This window comes from Salvelinus namaycush, chromosome 39, assembly GCF_016432855.1.
Source record: "Salvelinus namaycush isolate Seneca chromosome 39, SaNama_1.0, whole genome shotgun sequence".
Classification (NCBI taxonomy): domain Eukaryota; kingdom Metazoa; phylum Chordata; class Actinopteri; order Salmoniformes; family Salmonidae; genus Salvelinus; species Salvelinus namaycush.
In genome coordinates this window covers 22,773,931-22,793,324 of record NC_052345.1, presented here as the reverse complement: position 1 = coordinate 22,793,324, position 19,394 = coordinate 22,773,931, and the positions used below count along the sequence as shown (strand labels likewise).

The 19,394-nt window shown below is 42.3% G+C and overlaps 1 protein-coding gene across 2 annotated transcripts in view; it reads right to left on the bottom strand.

Moving 5' to 3' along the window:
• The window catches only part of LOC120032369 (son of sevenless homolog 1-like), an 86,289-nt gene that overhangs the window by 55,473 nt on the left and 11,422 nt on the right, over positions 1-19,394 (bottom strand). For both annotated transcript variants that reach the window (XM_038978419.1, XM_038978420.1), the window contains exons 2-3: positions 13,404-13,529; positions 10,980-11,111 (exon numbers count right to left, since the gene is read on the bottom strand). In XM_038978419.1, coding sequence (XP_038834347.1) covers positions 10,980-11,111; positions 13,404-13,529 — 258 coding nt within the window. The remainder of the gene's footprint in view (positions 1-10,979; positions 11,112-13,403; positions 13,530-19,394) is intronic.

Here is a 19,394-nt window from a genome sequence, read left to right as displayed (position 1 = left end):
CCAGGCCCTGCGCAGGAGGATTACAACACTTTCAGATATACTGTGTAGAACAGCTAGAATGAATGAATAAATTAATATATGACAGACAGTCCTACTTGCAACATTCAGGACTTTTTACTGTGACTTCAGAAAGTATTCACACCCCATGAGTTTACACATTTTTTTGAATTTTGATTTTGTGTCACTGATCAATACCCCATAACTTCAAAGTGGAATTGTTTTGAGAAATGTTTACAAATTAATTTAAAAAAAGCTGAAATGTCTTGGGTCAATAAGTATTTAACCTTTTGTTATGGCAAGCCTAAATAAATTCAAGAGTAAACATGTGCTTAACAAGTCACATAATAAGTTGCATGGACTCACCTTGTGCAAAAATAGAAGTTTAACATGATTTTTAAATGACTACCCCATCTCTGTACCCCAAACATACAATTAGTAAGGTCCCCCAGTCAAGCAGTGAATTTCAAGCACAGATTAAACCACAAAGACCAGCAAGGTTTTCCAATGGTTCGCAAAGGGCACCTATTGGTAGGTAGATGGGTAAAAAAATAAAGCAGACATTGAATATCACTTTGAGCATGGTGCAGTTATCAATACACACAGTCACTACAAAGATACAGGTATCCTTCCTAACTCAGTTGCCGGAGAAGAAGGAAACCGCTCAGGGATTTCACCATGAGGCCAACAGTGATTTTAGAACATTTACAGAATCGAATGTCTGTGAGAGCCATTAATGAAAATGGCGCCGACAGATAGGAAACTTTACAGTATTTGTTTTTTTGTGTTATTTCTTACATTATTAGCCCAGGAAATGTGTGTTATTAAATACAGCCGGGAAGAACTTTTGGATATCAGAGCGGTGGTAACTCACCAGCATTACGACCAGGAATACAACTTTCCCTCATCGGACCCTTTGTTCATACCCCCCAGGGCAATTGAACTGATTCAAGAGTATATTCTTGAAGAGTATATTCTTCATCTGAGTATATTACTCGCTAATGTTCAGTCTCTGGATAATAAAGTTGACGAGCTCAGGGCGAGGATTTCCATCCAGAGAGACATCAGGGATTGTAACATACTCTGTTTCAAGGAAACATGGCACTCTTGAGATATACTGTCTGACTCCGTACAGCCAGTTGGGTTCTCAGTTCATCGCGCAGACAGAAATAAATATCTCTCCGGGAAGAAGGGCAGGGGTGTATGTTTCATGATTAACTACTCATGGCGTGATTGTGTTAATGTACAGCAACTCAACACCTTTTGTTCACCCGGCCTAGAATACCTCAATTAAATGCCGACCGTATTACCATCCAAGAGAATTCTCTTCGGTTATAGTCACAGCCGTGTGTGTATATTCCCCCTCAAGTCGATACCACGGCAGCCCTCAAAGAACTTCACTGGACTTTATGCAAACTGGAGCCACATATCCTAAGGCCGCATTTATTGTAGCTGGAGATTTTAACAAAGCAAATCTGAGAAAAACGCAGCCAAAGGTCTATCAACACATTGACTGTAGTACTCGCGCTGCTAAAACACTCGACCACTGCTACTCCAACTTCCGGGATGCCTACAAGGCCCTCCCTTCGGCAAATCTGATCACGACTTCATTTTGGTCCTCCCTTCCTAGAAGCATAAACTCAAACAGGAAGGACCTGTGCTAAGGACTATTCAACGCTTGTTTGACCAATCGGAAATCCATGCTTCAAGATTGTTTTGATCACGCGGACTGGGATATGTTTCGGGTAGCCTCTAAGAATAACATAAATTAATACACACTGATACATTTCCTGATGAACTCAGTCACCGTATCAATGTTGTACCCACTGTGACTATTAAAACCTTCCCTAACCAGAAACCGTGGATAGATGGCAGCATTCGCGGGAAAACTGAAAGCGCAAATCATCGCATTTAACCATGGCAAGGTGACTGGGAATATGGTTGAATACAAACAGTGTAGTTATTCCCTCCGTAAGGCAATCAAACAGGCAAAACATTAGTAAAGAGACAAAGTGGAGTCGCAATTCAACAGCTCAGGCAATAGATGTATGTGGGAGGGTCTACAGACAGCCACGGACTACAAAGGGAAATCCAGCCACGTCGTGGACACCGACGTCTTGCTTCCAGACAAGCTAAACACCTTCGCCCTCTTTGAGGATAGCACAGTGCCACCGACGCGGCCCACTACCAAAGACTGTGGGCTCTCCTTCTTCGTGGCCGACGCGAGTAAGACATTTAAGCATGTTAACCTTTTCTCAATAGGGGGTGCTGTTTGCACTTTGTAAAAATTTTGTTCCCAAATTAAACTGCCTCGTACTCAATTCTTGCTTGTACAATATGCATATTATTATTACTATTGGATAGAAAACACTCTAGTTTCTAAAACCGTTTGAATTATATCTGTGAGTAAAACAGAACTCGAGTTGGAGCAATTTTCCTATGAGGAAGTGAGAAATCTGAAATCTGCAGGCTGTTCTGAGGTCAGTTTATTAATTTGCATGTCTTCTATTGGTTGAGATGCACTGCATACGCCTTCCCCTGGATGTCAGCAAATAGTGAGAATTGGAATGGAGTTGCTAGGCAGATCTGAGGCCTTATAAATGGGCTGGCAACGTGGGGTCCTCTCTTTCCTTCGTTCGCCATGACGCAAGACAGACCTCAGGATGGCGTTCTAGAAAGCTCCCGTTATAGCCCTTAGATATATCCGGCTCTGATTTTATTCGATATAGATGTTAAAGACATCATAATGTTGTTATTTTAAACCGAGTTATATCAGTTTATATCAGTATATTGCGATTTTCGGGTATTTATTTGTGCTGCGTTCTAGTGAATTGGGCACGTCTGGGCCACATGGCTAATGTTTACTGCTAATTCCAAAGTTGAAGGCGACAATCTACAACCGAGCAACGATTCTTTTGGACAAAGGACAACTTGCCCAAGATTCTGATGGGAGCTCATCAAAAAGTAAGAACTATTTATGATGTTAATTCGTTGTTCTGTTGAAAAATGTAAAACTCATATTCCGCCATTAATTTCGGTGCAGTCTCGCTTTAACGCACGCTGTATGTCGTAGTAACGTTAATTTTAAAAATCTAACACAGCGATTGCATTAAGAACTAATGTATCTTTCATTTGCTGTCCAACCTGTATTTTTTAGTCAGGTTTATGATTAGTTACTGATTAGATTAGGTGCCTCTCCCAAGATTTCTCCCGACATATTGTTGGCAGCTTGGCTACTATTCTCATTGTATAACCACGATTTGTGCCGCTAAATATGCACATTTTCGAACAAACTCTATATGTATTGTGTAATATGATGTTATAGGACTGTCATCTGAAGAAGTTTGAGAAGGTTAGTGAAAAAATTAATATCTTTTGCTGGTTTATTCGTTATCGCTATTGTTGGCTTGAATCAATGCTGTTGTGTGGTTGGCTATTGTAGTAAGCTAATATAATGCTATATTGTGTTTTCGCTGTAAAACACTTAAAAAAATCTGAAATATTGGCTGGATTCACAAGATCTTTGTCTTTCATTTGCTGTACGCTGTGTATTTTTCAGAAATGTTTTATGATGAGTATTTAGGTAATACACGATGGTCTCTGTAGTTATTCTAGTTGCTTTGGTGAGAGTTGTGATGGTGGCTGCAATGGTAAACTATGATTTATACCTGAAATATGCACATTTTTCTAACAAAACATATGCTATACAATAAATACTGTCATCTGATGAAGTTGTTTCTTGGTTAGTGGCTATTTATATCTTTATTTGGTCGAAATTGTGATAGCTACCTATGCAGGAAGAAAATGGTGGGAAAAAAAAGTTGTGTCTTTTGCTATCGTGGTTAGCTAATAGATTTACATATTGTGTCTTCCCTGTAAAACATTTTAAAAATCAGAAATGATGGCTGGATTCACAAGATGTGTATCTTTCATCTGGTGTCTTGGACTTGTGATTTAATGATATTTAGATGCTAGTATTTACTTGTGACGCTATGCTAGGCTATGCTAGTCAGCTTTTTTACTGATGGGGTGCTCCCGGATCCGGGATTGTGTGCAAGTAGAAGTTAACCCTCGCAAGGCTGCCGGCCCAGTCAAGGATCATAGCCGCGTCCTCAGAGCATGCGGAGACCAGCTGGATGGAGTGTTTACGGACATTTTCAATCTCTCCCTATCCCAGACTGCTGTCCCCACATGCTCAAGATGTCCACCGTTCTTCCTGTACCCAAGAAAGCATTGGTAACTGAACAAAATGACTATCGCCCCGTAGCACTCACTTATGTCATCATGAAATGCTTTGAGAAACTAGTCAAGGATCATATCACCTCTACCTTACCTGACACCCTAGACTCACTTCAATGTGCTTACCGGCCCAATAGATCCACAGATGATGCAATTGCCATCGCACTACACTGCCCTAAGCTCATCACTAAGCTTGAGGCCCTGGGTCTGAACCCCGCCCTGTGCAACTGGGTCCTAGACTTCCTGACGGGCTGCCAACTGGACGTGAAGGTATGAAACAACACCTCCACTTCGCTGATCCTCAACACTGGGGCCCCACAAGGATGCGTGCTAAGCCCCCTCCTGTATTCCGTGTTCACCCATGACCGTGTGGCTACGCACGCCTCCAACTCAAATCATCAAATTTGCAGACTACTACAGCAGTAGGGTTGATTACCAACAATGACGAGACAGCCTAGAGGGAGGAGGTGAGGGCCCTGGGAGTGTGGTGCCAGGAAAATAACCTCTCACCCAACATCAACAAAACAAAGGAGCTGATCGTGGACTTCAGGAAACAGCAGAGGGAGCACCCCCTATCCACATCGACGGGACAGCAGTGGAGAAAGTGGAAAGCTTAAAGTTCCTCGGCATACACATCACTGACAAACTGAAATGGTCCACCCACACAGACAGTGTGGTGAAGAAAGCGCAACAGCGCCACGTCAACCTCAGGAGGCTGAAAAAAATTTGGCTTGGCACCTAAAACCCTCAAACTTTTACAGATGCACAATTGAGAGCATCCTGTCGGGCTGTATCACGCCTGGTATGGCAACTGCACAGCTCGCAACCGCAGGGCTCTCCAGAGGATGGTGTGGTCTGCCCAACGCCTCACTGGGGGAAAACTACTACAGGAAGGCCAAAAAGATCATCAAGGACAACAACCACTAAGCCACTGCCTGTTCACCCCGCTATCATCCAGAAGGCGAAGTCAGTACAGGTACATCAAAGCTGGAACCAAGAGACTGAAAAGCAGTTTCTCAAGGCCATCAGTGTTAAATAGCCAGCACGAGCACAGAGGCTGCTGCCCTATGTACATAGACTTGAAATCACTGCAATAACATCTGCTAAACAAGTGTATGTGACAAATAACATTTGATTTCATTTAGGAGATAACTGAGGATGGATCAACATTGTAGTTACTCTACAACACTAACCTAAATAACATATTGAAGAGGGAAGCCTGTACAGAATAGAAATATTCACAAACATGCATCCTGTTTGCAGTAAGGCACTAAAGTAATACTTCACACAATGTTGCAAAGAAATTAACTTTGTCCTGAATACAAAAGGTTTATGTTTTGGGAAAATCCAACACATCACTGAGTACCACTCTTCATATTTGCAAGTATGGTGGTGGCTGCATCATGTTATGGGTATGCTCGTCTCCGGCAAGGACAAGGGAAGTTAATTTTTTTATAAATAAAAAGAGTGTAGGAATATAGCTAAGCACAGGCAAAATCCTAGAGGAAAACTTGGTTCAGTCTACTTTCCAACAGACACTGGGAGACAAATTCACCTTTCACAAGACCAAATATACACTGGAGTTGCTTACCAAGACAACATTGCATGTTCCTGAGTGGCCTAGTTACAGACATAGATTTTTAAGCCAATTTATGACAAGAATTGAAAATGGATGTCTAGCAATGATCAACCACCAACTTCAGAGCTTGAAGTCTTTTCAGGACACTGTCTTTCAAAGATAATTCGTAAAATTCCAAATAACTTCAGAGATCTCCATTATAAATGGGTTTAAACACTGTTTCACATGCTTGTTGAATGAACCATGAACATGCACCTGTGGAACGGTCATTAAGACACTAACAGCTTACAGACGGTAGGCAATTAAGGTCACAGAAAACTTTGGACACTAAAGAGGCCTTTCTACTGACTCTGAAAAACACCAAAAGAAAGATGCCCAGGGCCCCTGCTCATCTGCGTGAAAGTGCCTTTGGCATGCTGCAAGGAGGCATGAGGACTGCAGATGTGGCCAGGGCAATAAATTGCAATGTCCGTACTGTGAGACGCCTAAGACAGCTCTACAGGGAGACAGGACGGACAGCTGATCGTCCTCGCAGTGGCAAACCACGTGTGACAAGACCTGCACAGGATCGGTATATTCGAACATCTTACCTGTAGGACAATGACAGGATGGCAACAACAACTGCCTGAGTTACACCAGGAACGCACAGTCCCTCCATCAGTGCTCATACTGTCCGAAATAGGCTGAGAGAGGCTGGACTGAGGCCTTGAAGGCCTGTTGTAGGCAGGTCCTCACCAGACATCACCGACAACAACGTCACCTATGGACACAAACCCATCGTCGCTGGACCAGACAGGACTGGCAAAAAGTGCTCGTCACTGACGAGTCGCGGTTTTGTCTCACCAAGGGTGATGGTCGGATTCGCTTTTATCATCGAAGGAATGAGCATTACACCGAGGCCTGTACTCTGGAGCGGGATCGATTTGGAGGTGGAGGGTCCGTCATGGTCTGGGGCAGTGTGTCACAGCATCATCGGACTGAGCTTGTTGTCATTGCAGGCAATCTCAACGCTAAGCGTTACAGGGAAGACGACATCCTCCCTCATGTGGTACCCTTCCTGCAGGCTCATCATGACATGATCCTCCAGCATGACAATGCCACCAGCCATACTGCTCGTTCTGTGCGTGACGTATTGCAAGACAGGAATGTCAGTGTTCTGCCATGGCCAGCGAAGAGCCCGGATCTCAATCCCATTGAGCACGTCTGGAAACTGTTGGATCGGAAGGTGAGGGCTAGGGCCATTCCCCCCAGAAGTGTCCGGAAACTTGCAGGTGCCTTGGTGGAAGAGTGGGGTAACATCTCACAGCAAGAACGGGCTAATCTGGTGCAGTCCATGAGGAGATGCACTGCAGTACTTAATGCAGCTGGTGGCCACACCAGATACTGACTGTTACTTTTTATTTTGACACCTCCTGTGTTCAGGGACACATTCCATTTCTGCTCGTCACATGTCTGTGGAACTTGTTCAGTTTATGTCTCAGTTGTTGAATCTTGTTATGTTCAAACAAATATTTACACGTTAAGTTTTCTGAAAATAAACACAGTTGACAGTGAGAGGATGTTTCTTTTTTTGCTGAGTTTATACATATACACACACACACAGTTAGTCAGAAGTGTACATACACCTTAGCCAAAGACATTTTAACTCAGTTTCACAATTCCTGACATTTAATCCTAGTAAAAATTCCCTGTTTTAGGTCAGTTAGGATCACCACTTTATTTTAAGAATATGAATTGTCAGAATAATAGTTGAGAATTATTTATTTCAGCTTTTATTTCTTTCATCACATTCCCAGTGGGTCAGAATTTTACATACACTCAATTAGTATTTGGTAGCATTGCCTTTAAATTGTTTAACTTGGGTCAAACGTTTTGGGTAGCCTTCCACAATAAGTTGGGTGAATTTTGGCCCATTCCTCCTGACAGAGCTGGTGTAACTGAGTCAGGTTTGTAGGCCTCCTTGCTAGCACACGCTTTATCAGTTCTGCCTAAAAATGTTCTACAGGGTTGAGGTCAGGGCTTTGTGATGGCCACTCCAATACCTTTACTTTGTCAACCTTAAGCCATTTTGCCACAACTTTGGAAGTATGCTTGGAGTCATTGTCCATTAAGAAAACCCATTTGCAACCAAGCTTTAACTTCCTGACGTTTTGAGATGTTGCTTCAATATATCCACATAATTTTCCTTGCTCATTGTGCCATTCCATTTTGTGAAGTGCACCAGTCCCTCCTGCAGCAAAGCACCCCCACAACATGATGCTGCCACCCCCATACTTCACGGTTGGGATGGTGTTCTTCGGCTTGCAAGCCTCCCCCTTTTCCCTCCAAACATAACAATGGTCATTATGGCAAAACAGTTCTATTTTTGTTTCATCAGACCAGAGGACATTTCTCCAAAAAGTATGATCTTTGTCCCCCATGTGCAGTTGCAAACCATAGTCTGCCTTTTTAATCGCGGTTTTGGAGCAGTGGCTTCTTCCTGGCCATATCGGCAGTCCTCATGCCTCCTTGCAGCATGCCTAAGGCACGTTCACGCAGATGAGTAGGGACCCTGGGGATTTCAGCAGAAAGGCCTCTTTAGTGTCCTAAGTTTTCATAACTGTGACCTTATTAGAAAACAATGCATTTGGTGGACTCTAAGATGGACTCACTGATGGTTGAAGATGAGCGATCGGCAAAGGCAATCAACATCGCTCTAATCACAGTCAGAAGACAGTTGAATAAACTTGAGTGGACTTATGGAAAGGCTCTGTAAGACATTTTTTCAAATATATATTTATTTCTCCCCCCCAGAACATTAACCATGTGTGTTCTCTTGTTTTGTACTGTTCTCTAGTTGACCCAATAATTCTTCTGACAATCTAAGAACTTTGGTTACTGCAGGCCCAGATCAAAGCTGGTGAGAGAGGTGTTTTTGGGACAACGTCGTGTCTATTGTCCTGCTAATAGCCAAAGGCCTCCAGGGCCGACAGAGAAGTTCCTTACTTTTTCCCCCTTCCACTTGCCTCTTCCATTTATTCCCATAGTAATTCGTTATGGTTTGCATTGAAAATGAGGGCATAAACTGGGTCAAGATGCCAGCAGAGTAAGTAGACCTTCATGAAGTAAAATAAAAGGTTAAATAAAAATTAATTAATTAAAAAAGACCTACAACACTTTTAACAGCACATTACTCAACACTAGTGAGACTCATGTCGCCTACGGTAGGCCTACAGTATATCTACAAATATTTTGTAGGTCTCCTGATTTAAACCCGATCGAACTTGTTGCCACTAAAATGTAGTTGAAATAAACAACTGCATGTTTGCCTGGCATGGATTGTGACACCATCTCGTTCCTCGCCCTCTTCAACTCCGCCAATGCGGCCTGACTCTCCGCCAATAATTACATTTAGAGGATTGAAGGATTCTAAATGAATATATAAGGGGCATTTTTCGTTAGATATTCTCACAGACCAGATTTCCCCTAAGGGGCTTAATCTAATAATAATGGAGGGTTAATAGTCGCTTTGTAAATAAGAACGCATTATGAAAGGAAAATTACATGCGCAAGAGACGGTGGTATATATTTTTATTCATCACAATTTTCTTTAACCAATTTTGGTCTTTAATCCAGGGCCGACAGACAAGTTCATTACTTTTTTCAATTTATTTACTGAAATTGCATCTAACTTTCTATGGCTTGTTTAAAAATAAGGATATGTTGGATATGATTTCATTTCAAATAATCAAAAGTGAGCATTTGTAATCTGAATAAAGGGAAAAAGGCCATTCTTGAACATGGGGTGAGACATTCTTACTAATTTGTAAATAAATTCAGTTTGTTATTTAGAATTATTTATTTCTGTTTTTAGATGGAGAGAAAGCAAAAGACTACCGTGCCTATTTTTTTTGAAAATCATCAATCCACATGAAGTGAAATTCCCCCATTGTATTTACCCAAGTTCTCTCTTAACTCCAGGACCACCAACAGTTTTTGTTGTTGTTGCCTGATGCAGGACTCTAGTGCCAAAGGAGAGACTGACTGAAAACTCCTCCATTAACTGCCACAGTTTAGACTACCGAGGTCATTTTGCAGGGCTCTGGCAGTGCTCCTCCTTGCACAAAGGCGGAGGTAGCGGTCCTGCTGCTGGGTTGTTGCCCTCCTACGGCCTCCTCCACGTCTCCTGATGTACTGGCCTGTCTCCTGGTAGCGCCTCCATGCTCTGGACACTACGCTGACAGACACAGCAAACCTTCTTGCCACAGCTCGCATTGATGTGCCATCCTGGATGAGCTGCACTACCTGAGCCACTTGTGTGGGTTGTAGACTCCGTCTCATGCTACCACTAGAGTGAAAGCACCGCCAGCATTCAAAAGTGACCAAAACATCAGCCAGGAAGCATAGGAACTGAGAAGTGGTCTGTGGTCACCACCTGCAGAACCACTCCTTTATTGGGGGTGTCTTGCTAATTGCCTATAATTTCCACCTGTTGTCTATTCCATTTGCACAACAGCATGTGAAATTTATTGTCAATCAGTGTTGCTTCCTAAGTGGACAGTTTGATTTCACAGAAGTGTGATTGACTTGGAGTTATGTGTTGTTTAAGTGTTCCCTTTATTTTTTTGAGCAGTGTATATATATATATATATATTATATATTCAGCGAGTAATAGGCTACATTTGGTCATTATGGTATATACTGTATTAAAAAAAACTAATATAATTTAGCAATATAGACAATGTATTATTTTTGCTAGTATGTTCACTACTTTCCCTAAAATAAATAAGCTTAGTGAGTAGATTGTTGAGCACTTCTTTTCACTCTCGACAGCTCATGTGTGCCGTGTGAAGGCATCAACTCATGTACCGCTCGCATGCTCAAGAAGTTGTGATTGGCGAGGAGCGTGGTTGAATGAACGGCCAATCATTTTGCTCAAATACAAATAGCATGAGCATGTGCAGTCTTCAATGGTTTTCAATAGCATACTGCGACGCAGAAGGTAAACTGGAAAGACAAAATGTGCCGAGAAGATATTGGCCCAGCATGTTTTTACTGGCCAGCGGGCAACCATTAATGTCAGATCCTGCTAAAAGTGTCCAGTAAGAAACGTACATTTTCGCTTTCCATTTCAAATTGCTTTGCCCTACTGAACATGACCCAGACATTTGGGATTATGGGTTACCTTGAGCAGCGGGTGGATCTTATCCACGGGCAATGCCAAAGGATTCCTCCTCTTCCTCTTTTCAATGGCCGCCTGGGCATCAGCGATAGCCCATTTGTCGATAGGGTGAGGGAAACTCTTCTGCACTCGCTCCTGAGGGGAGGAAAGGAGGGAAGGAGTGAGGGAGATCGAGAGCCCTTTAATAGTGCAATACTTTTGACCAGAGCCCTATGGGCCCTTGTCAAATGTAGTGGAATACATAGGGAATAGGTTGCCATTTGGGCTGCAGACTTACTTATCTCTTATTTACTTTAATTACATATTTCCTGGTACTCTATTGATGCTGCATCCATAGGCAAAGCAAACATTACCCCCAGTGAACGAAGACGTTCACTGGGGGTAAACATGCCTCCTCCTCCTTCAAACTGCCCTATGACACTTTACACCACTTTTTTTATTGGTCGCAGGCATTTCACAAGGGACTTTTCCCTTAAAAAGGGACATTAACAGGTTATGTCAATGGGAGGGCGGGTACGTGACATGTACATGTCAAGTCACACTTTCCGCTAGAGGCACTACCAGGATGTCCTTCCCTTGACGTAGGAGTTGGTCTAAGAGTTACTGTAACCCTTTAAAAAAGGGTGAGCACTACAAAATACATCCACAGTTAACAGAGGACATCTTCATAAGCACTACATAAAAATGAATAAGCGCTTTTGTCAACAACTTCAAGTTGACATAGGCTTTCTGAGGCCTAGGCATTTACAAAATGTTTGTGTTGTATATTAGAGGGAATCAAACATGTATGTTGTGCCTACAAAGGTGTTAAGGAACTCCTTATGAATGTGTTATGTAGTTCTTATGTAGGGTACATACATAGTAAACAAACAATACACATTTTTGTATTACAATACACACAAGCACAAATGAGTGTGGCCAATCATCAACCCTGGCAGGTCAATGGTTAAAAAGGGAGCACAGGTCAAGGGTTAAAGTTCTTACAGACTGGGTCACAGGGAGAGGTCAACAGAAAGTGAGAGCACAGAACTAAGGGAGGAGTAAACATGGTAAAAAGAGACCACATATTCATGGTTTGACTTTACCATGCCCCATGGCTAGGGCCATGGACCCGAAAAAGCACCTGTGGATTTCACGTGATCCGTCTGCTCGCGAAAATGAGTCAAGGTGGACAAAACAAAAACAAGAGGTGAAAACAGGTTGGCCCTCTAAAACATGGCCTGAACAAAGAAAGATTTGCAAAAAAATCAACACAATAGTAGTGGCCATTAGTGCGATGATGCGCAAGAAAACATTCTACTGTTAAATGACATAAAACCAAACTTGAACTAAAAAGGTATTCATACTCAAAATATGAGACTGTTGCGAGTTCTGTTCAAATGATTGTCAAAGCAATAGGAGTCAAAATACCTGTCCGCAAATAGCTTAACTTTTCTACCTTTCACTTTGGGTAAATGGATTGGATTGGATTCATAAGAATACAAATGGACAAAAACAGAGTTATATCTCAGTGCAAAACAAACCGCCTAAAGAACACCATGATCTGAGCTGAAAAGAAATTAAACTTCACAAACATTTACAATTTCCCCTTTTTGGTTGGGGACATAAATCAACATCCTCCTTTACGGGAACCCTGACTTAACCAGCTGTCAATAAAAAGTGGGTCTGCTACAGAATAAAATTAAGCTGAATGCTATGATACGCTGTGAGCGACGTTAAAGCGGCAATCAGCAGTTGAAACAATAACAAAGCGGACTCCTTGCCCCGGTTTGGTAAAAAGCTGAGGGATGGGGCTAGAGAAATGTAACCACTCAAATTCATAGACAGAGCTATGGATGCAAGGACTGGCCATCCATTATATCAAAATTATAGTTTTAACCATGTTTTGAGGCTATATAGTGTTTGTTGCGTTTATATTTTTGTTTAGTGTAGCAACTGCTGACTGCCCCTTTAAGTAGAAGTAGCCCCTAACCACTGGTCAAGGGTCAGTTTATTTACTGGACAATAGGTTAAAGTGAGAGGATCAGGGGAACAGTCGTCTGATCCCAGACCTGTGATTTAGAGGCAACTTCTACCTCGCCGCAGTTCATTGATCTGTTGTTGATGCCCTGAGGGATTCTGAAAGGGACGGTCTGCTCACTCTTTTTCTGCTCCCAACGGGATCTTTTAATACAGCTTAGACAACACAATCACGACGAATCAACTTAATTGTGATTGAAATGTTGTGATTTTATCACCTGGGCCTAAGCTTTAGTAAAAGATCACATTTGAAGCACACATTCCCTTTTTCTCTATGTATTGGACCTTTTTGTCCAAAGCTCCCGTTATTGCTTTGGAAGTGTACAAAACCACCCTCTGTTTATCCTCTGTAAAAAAGGGGGTCAACAAGGTTTTAGGTCTTGTTGCGCTATTGACGGAGATCTTCACCTCCACGTCCTGCACGCTGCGTGGCTGTGCCTGGCAGAGCATGCTGAGCAGCAGCAGGATCAGCTCCTCGATGTACTGCAGCGCATCCTCCTGGGACGACAGCTTGGGATGCACCTGGCTCAGCACCTTCACAGAGACAGAGTTGTGCATTAGTTCAAGAGTCAAAAAAAAAAAGTGTCAAAAAAAAAATTAAGAAAATCAACTGTTAAAAGAGGTTGGATTGGTAGAATGTGGTAGACATGTATGAGTTCAGTATAGGTGGAGTTGATTATCATATCATTTTTTAAATAAACTGTTAAAAAGCTTGGAGTGCATCTGGCTCAGCAGCTTTACACAGAAACTAAGAGAGATGTGGCTAGGCTACTAATTCAGTACAGATTGCCGCTGGGCCCAAACTGGTTGACTCAATGGTGTTTCCATGGAATAGAATGAACGTGGAAAACTGATTGAATTTGCAAAAAGTAAATCAACATAAAAGGAATTGAGACATTTTGTAATTTTTTTCACCCAATTTTGAACCTAAATCCAATGACACAGCTCAAATGTTTGTTGATTACACGTTAGTTGACGACGCAATCAAATGCAAATCTAAACGTTGAAGTGACGTCTATGTTTTTTTTTTAAACAATCAAACTGTTAAAATCCTCGGGGTGCAACTGGAGAGACATTTTCTAGTGTAGCATAGTTTGAGTGTTTTCACACTTAGTCCCTTTTCAGGTAATTTGTGTGAACTCGGTGCCGTTCGCTTAATGTTTTGTGCAGTATGAACACTCCAAAAGAACTCAGACCCCTTAAAAGAGCCCCAAAAGCAAACCGAATTGAGACCATTGTGAGAGGTGGTCGGAATTGGGTTTGCTTGAATTTCCGCACCACACTAGGCTACTGCAGCAGCGTTTTCCCTGCCATAAGCCCTCACATTGGTGCCACAAGAGAGAGAAGATGAAGTAACACTTCACTTGACACCCAGCGTCATAACACGTTATTAAACGGTCATAACCGTGTCACGTCGTAACAGACGACATAACACTGTCATGACATATATTTAGACCTGTTGTGACATATTGTGTCATTTTATGGCTGTTATGACACCTACATAGGAGTGGAAAGGAAACTTCTTCACAGAGAAAAAAAAACTTAAATAAATTTGGGTTTTGACACTCTTAAGTAGGTGTCATAACCAGCCATAAAATAACGCAATATGTCACAACAGGTGTAAATATATGATTCATGACAGTGTTATGACAAGTTATGTCAGCTGTTATGAGATATGACATGGTTTTGACCGTGTCATAACGTGTTACAGGAGATGATATGCAGGGTCAGATAAAGAAAGAAAGGGCATGTTTGGATACTGATTAGCGATTGTTAAGGATGCACAGAAATTCCAAAATGTGTGGAGGTTTTGTTCAGATGAAATCAAATAAAATGTTATTGGTCACATACAGATGATAATGTGAGGGTAGCGAAATGCTTGTGCTTCTAGTTCCGACAGTGCAGTAATATCTAACAATTCCCCAACAACTACCGGATACACACAAATCTAAAAAGGGATGAATGAGAATATATATGGAAATATATGGATGAGCGATGGCCGAGCTGCATAGGCAAGGTGTAATAGATGGTATAAAATACAGTATATACATATGATAATGTAAGATATTTAAACATTATTAAATTGGCATTGTTTAAAAGTGGCATTGTGTAAAGTGACTCGTGATCCATTTATTAAAGTGGCCAGTGATTGGGTCTCAATGTAGGCAGCAGCCTCTCTGAGTTAGTGATTGCTGTTTGGCAGTCCGATGGCCGAGATAGAAGCTGTTTTTCAGTCTCTCGGTCTCAGCTTTGATGCATCTGTACTGACCTCGCCTTCTGGATGGTAGCGGTGTGAACAGGCAGTGGCTCGGGTGGTTGTTGTCCTTGATGATCTTTTTGGCCTTCCTGTGACATCGGGTGCTGTAGGTATCATGGAGGGCAGGTAGTTTGCCCTCGGTGATGCGTTGTGCAGACCACACTACCCTCTGGAGAGCCCTGCGGCTGCGGGCGGTGCAGTTGCCGTACCAGGCTGTGATACAGCCCAAAAGGGTGCTCTCGATTGTGCATCTGTAAAAAAGTTTGTCAGGGTTTTGGGTGACAACCCACATTTCTTCAGTTTCCTGAGGTTGAAGAGGTGCTGTTGCACCTTCTTCACCACACTGTCTGTGTGGGTGGACCATTTCAGTTTGTCTGTGATGTGTACGCCAAGGAACGTGGAGCTTTCCACCTTCGATGTGGATGGGGGAGGTTCTCCCTCTGCTGTTTCGTGAAGTCCACGATCATCTCCTCTGTTTTCCTGACATTGAGTGAGGTTGTTTTCCTGACACCACACTCCGAGTGCCATCACCTCCTCCCTGTAGGCTGTCTCGTCGTCGTTGGTAATCAAGCCCACTACTGTTGTGTCGTCTGCAAATTTGATGATTGAGTTGGAGGCGTGCATGGCCACGCAGTCGTGAGTGAACGGAGAGTACAGGAGGGGGCTGAGCACGCACCCTTGTGGGGCCCCAGTGTTGAGGGTCAGCGAAGTGGAGATTTTGTTTCCTACCTTCACCACCTAGGGGTGGTCCATCAGAAAGTCCAGGACCCAATTCTACAGGGTGGGGTTCAGACCCAGGGCCTCCAGCTTGATGAGCTTGGAGGGTACTTTGGTGTTGAATGCTGAGTTGTAGTCAATGAACAGCATTCTTACACAGGTATTCCTCTTGTCCAGATGGGATAGGGCAGTGTGCAGTACGATGGCGATTGCATCGTCTGTGGACCTGTTGGGGCGGTATGCAAACTGAGGTGGGTCTAGGGTGGCCGGTAAGGTGGAGGTGATATGATCCTTGACTAGTCTCTCAAAGCACTTCATGATGACAGAAGTGAGTCTTCTGGGGTACAGGAACAATGGTGGCCATCGTGAAGCATGTGGGGACAGCAGACTGGGATAGGGAGCGATTGAATATGTCTGTAAACACAACAGCCAGCTGGTCTGCGCATGCTCTGAGGACACAGCTAGGGATGCCGTCTGGGCCAGCAGCCTTGCGAGAGTTAACATGTTTAAATGTTTTACTCACGTCGGCCAAGGGGGAGGGGGCGCAGTCCTTGTTTGCGGGCCGCGACGGTGGCAATTGTATTATCCTCAAAGCGGGCAGAGAAGGTGTTTAGTTTGTCTGGAAGCGTGGCGGTGTCCGTGACGTGGCTGGTTTTCTTTTTGTAGTCCGTAATTTTCTGTAGACCCTGCCACATATGTCTCGTGTCTGAGCTGTTGAATTGCGACTCCGCTTTGTCCCTTTACCGGCATTTCGCTTGTTTGATTGCCTTGCAGATGGAACAACTACACTGTTTATATTCAGCCATATTCCCAGATCTCTTTCCATGGTTAAATGCGGTGGTCCGCGCTTTCAGTTTTGCGAAAGCCACCATCCATCCACGGTTTCTGGTTAGGGTAGGTTTTAATAGTAACAGTGGGTACAACATCTCCAATGCACTTCCTTATAAACTCACTCACTGAGTCAGCGTATAGATCGATGTTGTTCTCTGAGGCTGACCGGAACATATCCCAGTCCTGGTGATCAAAACAATCTTGAAGCATGAATTCCGATTGGTCAGACCAGCGTTGAATGGTTCTAGTCACCGGTATTTGTTTGCAATATGTGATCTATAGGCTAAGATAGCTTCATACACTGTTTATACACTGTTTATTAAATTGTGGGGTTTGAATAGTGTGAGAAGACAACATATTTGGTGAAAATCACAACATGGGGTACAAAATAAATTCAAGCTCTTAAAGAGGCAGTAGCCTACATTCGGTATACAATTTTCAATAACAGCATTATTTAATCTGCAGTTATTATTCTGCTATTTATTCTGTTACCAATAATTGTAATCTATTAGCTTCCAAAATGTATGTAGGCATTCGTGTAAAATACTTAAAGGAAAGGTTCACCGATTTTGAATGTTATACTGTTTTTGTGCATCTCTGAGTGATGTTCTATCGATACCCTTGGGTGATTTAATGTGTATCGGAGTTATTGGCGTTCAAGCAGGCAGAATCCGTCCGGTATGACGCAGCACTATGACAAAGTCGCACTCACTACACTGGAAGTTAATAGGAATACGACTTTCAGATCTCAAAAACATCTATCTACCTACTGCCTCTGATCTTGCGGAATCACTAAACACACATGCTTCGTTTGTAAATTATGTCTGTTGGAGTGTTCTCCTGGCTGTCCATAAGTAAACCAAAAAATTATTTAAAAAATGGTGACGTCTTGTTTGCTTTATAAGGAATTTGAAATTATTTATAATTTGTAATACTTAAGTATATTTTAACAATTACATTTACTTTTGATACTTATGTATATATATTTTTTTAAATACTCAAATAGTATTTTACTGGGTCACTGACTTTTACTTGAGTGTTTTTCTATTAGAAAAGGTATCTTTACTTTTACTCAAGTATAACAATTGAGTACTTTTCCCAACACTGCTGCTATGTACCATAGAGGTCAATAGTCAAAGTTCTGCTGACCTGAACATTCCGAAAATGTGTCTGAATCTCTAAGCTTTCCAATCTAGCTGTCTGATAACAAATTCAGATGGAATGGCTTGTCCTGCACTTTGTAAAAACCCAGAGTGCATTGAGGGAATGCTGGAAAATGCTCTTGGATCCTTTCTAAACATAGCAAATGTGAATACAAAGAGAACTCGGAACACAAAATAGGTGAAGTGAACTGGCAAAAGAGTTGAGTCCTCATTCAAAGGCGAGGGCAGTGTGAATACAAAGAGAACAGAGTTATTTTCCTTATTTTTTACCCGGAGTTCATGTTAAAAAAGGACTATATGTGAAAATAACCGTTGTGAGAAAAAAAATATGAAAAAAAGTTGGATTTCTCATTTGGACCACTCAAAAACAGACAGAATACAATAGTCAACTTTTTACTGAAAGTAGGCTAGACTTCACACTCTCAGAGATACTTTTGGTTGGATAGGCCCATCTGCATTCCAGTCAAGTGCACTCAATCATAACAGTCACAAGTTAATGTATAGAAAGACCTACATGAGGAGTTCTTGCAGAACACGCCCATCATAACATAGTTCCAAACTCCTTAAACACAGCCCATGGTTGGCTGTAAAATCAAACACTAGACAAAGGCTACATGAATATTGATGAAAGCCATTTTCCAAGTCAATTCATATTTTTCAAGCAGGAAATTGCTATTTAAGTGCTCATTATCACTAACTAATTTTGTGTGGACTTACTGCCTACTTGTGCCCACTTTCATGCAGTCACTCAAACAGTAACAAACATGGCTAGAAAAAGAGATGACCAGCGATGAAGGTTTATCGCAGTCGCTACGAACATAACCATAAAGACACATTACTACCTTTTGGTCCTGCATCTCCTAAACCATCATCCATTGAGTTGGTACAAGAATTCAATCTTGACTTTATGGCTGGTAATGGGTCAAATACATTAGGGGAAGAAGTACACAATTAGGCTACTTTAGTTTAGGTTGGAATAAGCATACGGGTTCGAAGCCCATGGAGTGGGACTACTGCCTCTAAAGCCGTCACTGGTAACTGACTGAGCCCAGCGACGAGAGCATGACGAGAACACTGCACTGACACTCCTGTCTCGTCAGTTCGCATCGCTAGCCAAGGCATCCTATCAGAGCATGACTAAGCAAGTTCTGAGCGTCTCTACTCCCCTCCTCCTCTTAGAGGGGGCATGGTCTCTACTAGAGGTCGACCGATTAATTAGGGCCGATTTCAAGTTTTCATAACAATCGGAAATGGGTAATTTTGGACGCCAAAATGGATTATATATATATATTTTTTTTTTTACACCTTTATTTAACTAGGCAAGTCAGTTAAGAACACATTCTTATTTTCAATGACTGCCTAGGAATGGTGGGTTAACTGCCTTGTTCAGGGGCAGAACGACAGATTTTTACCTTGTCAGCTCAGGGATTC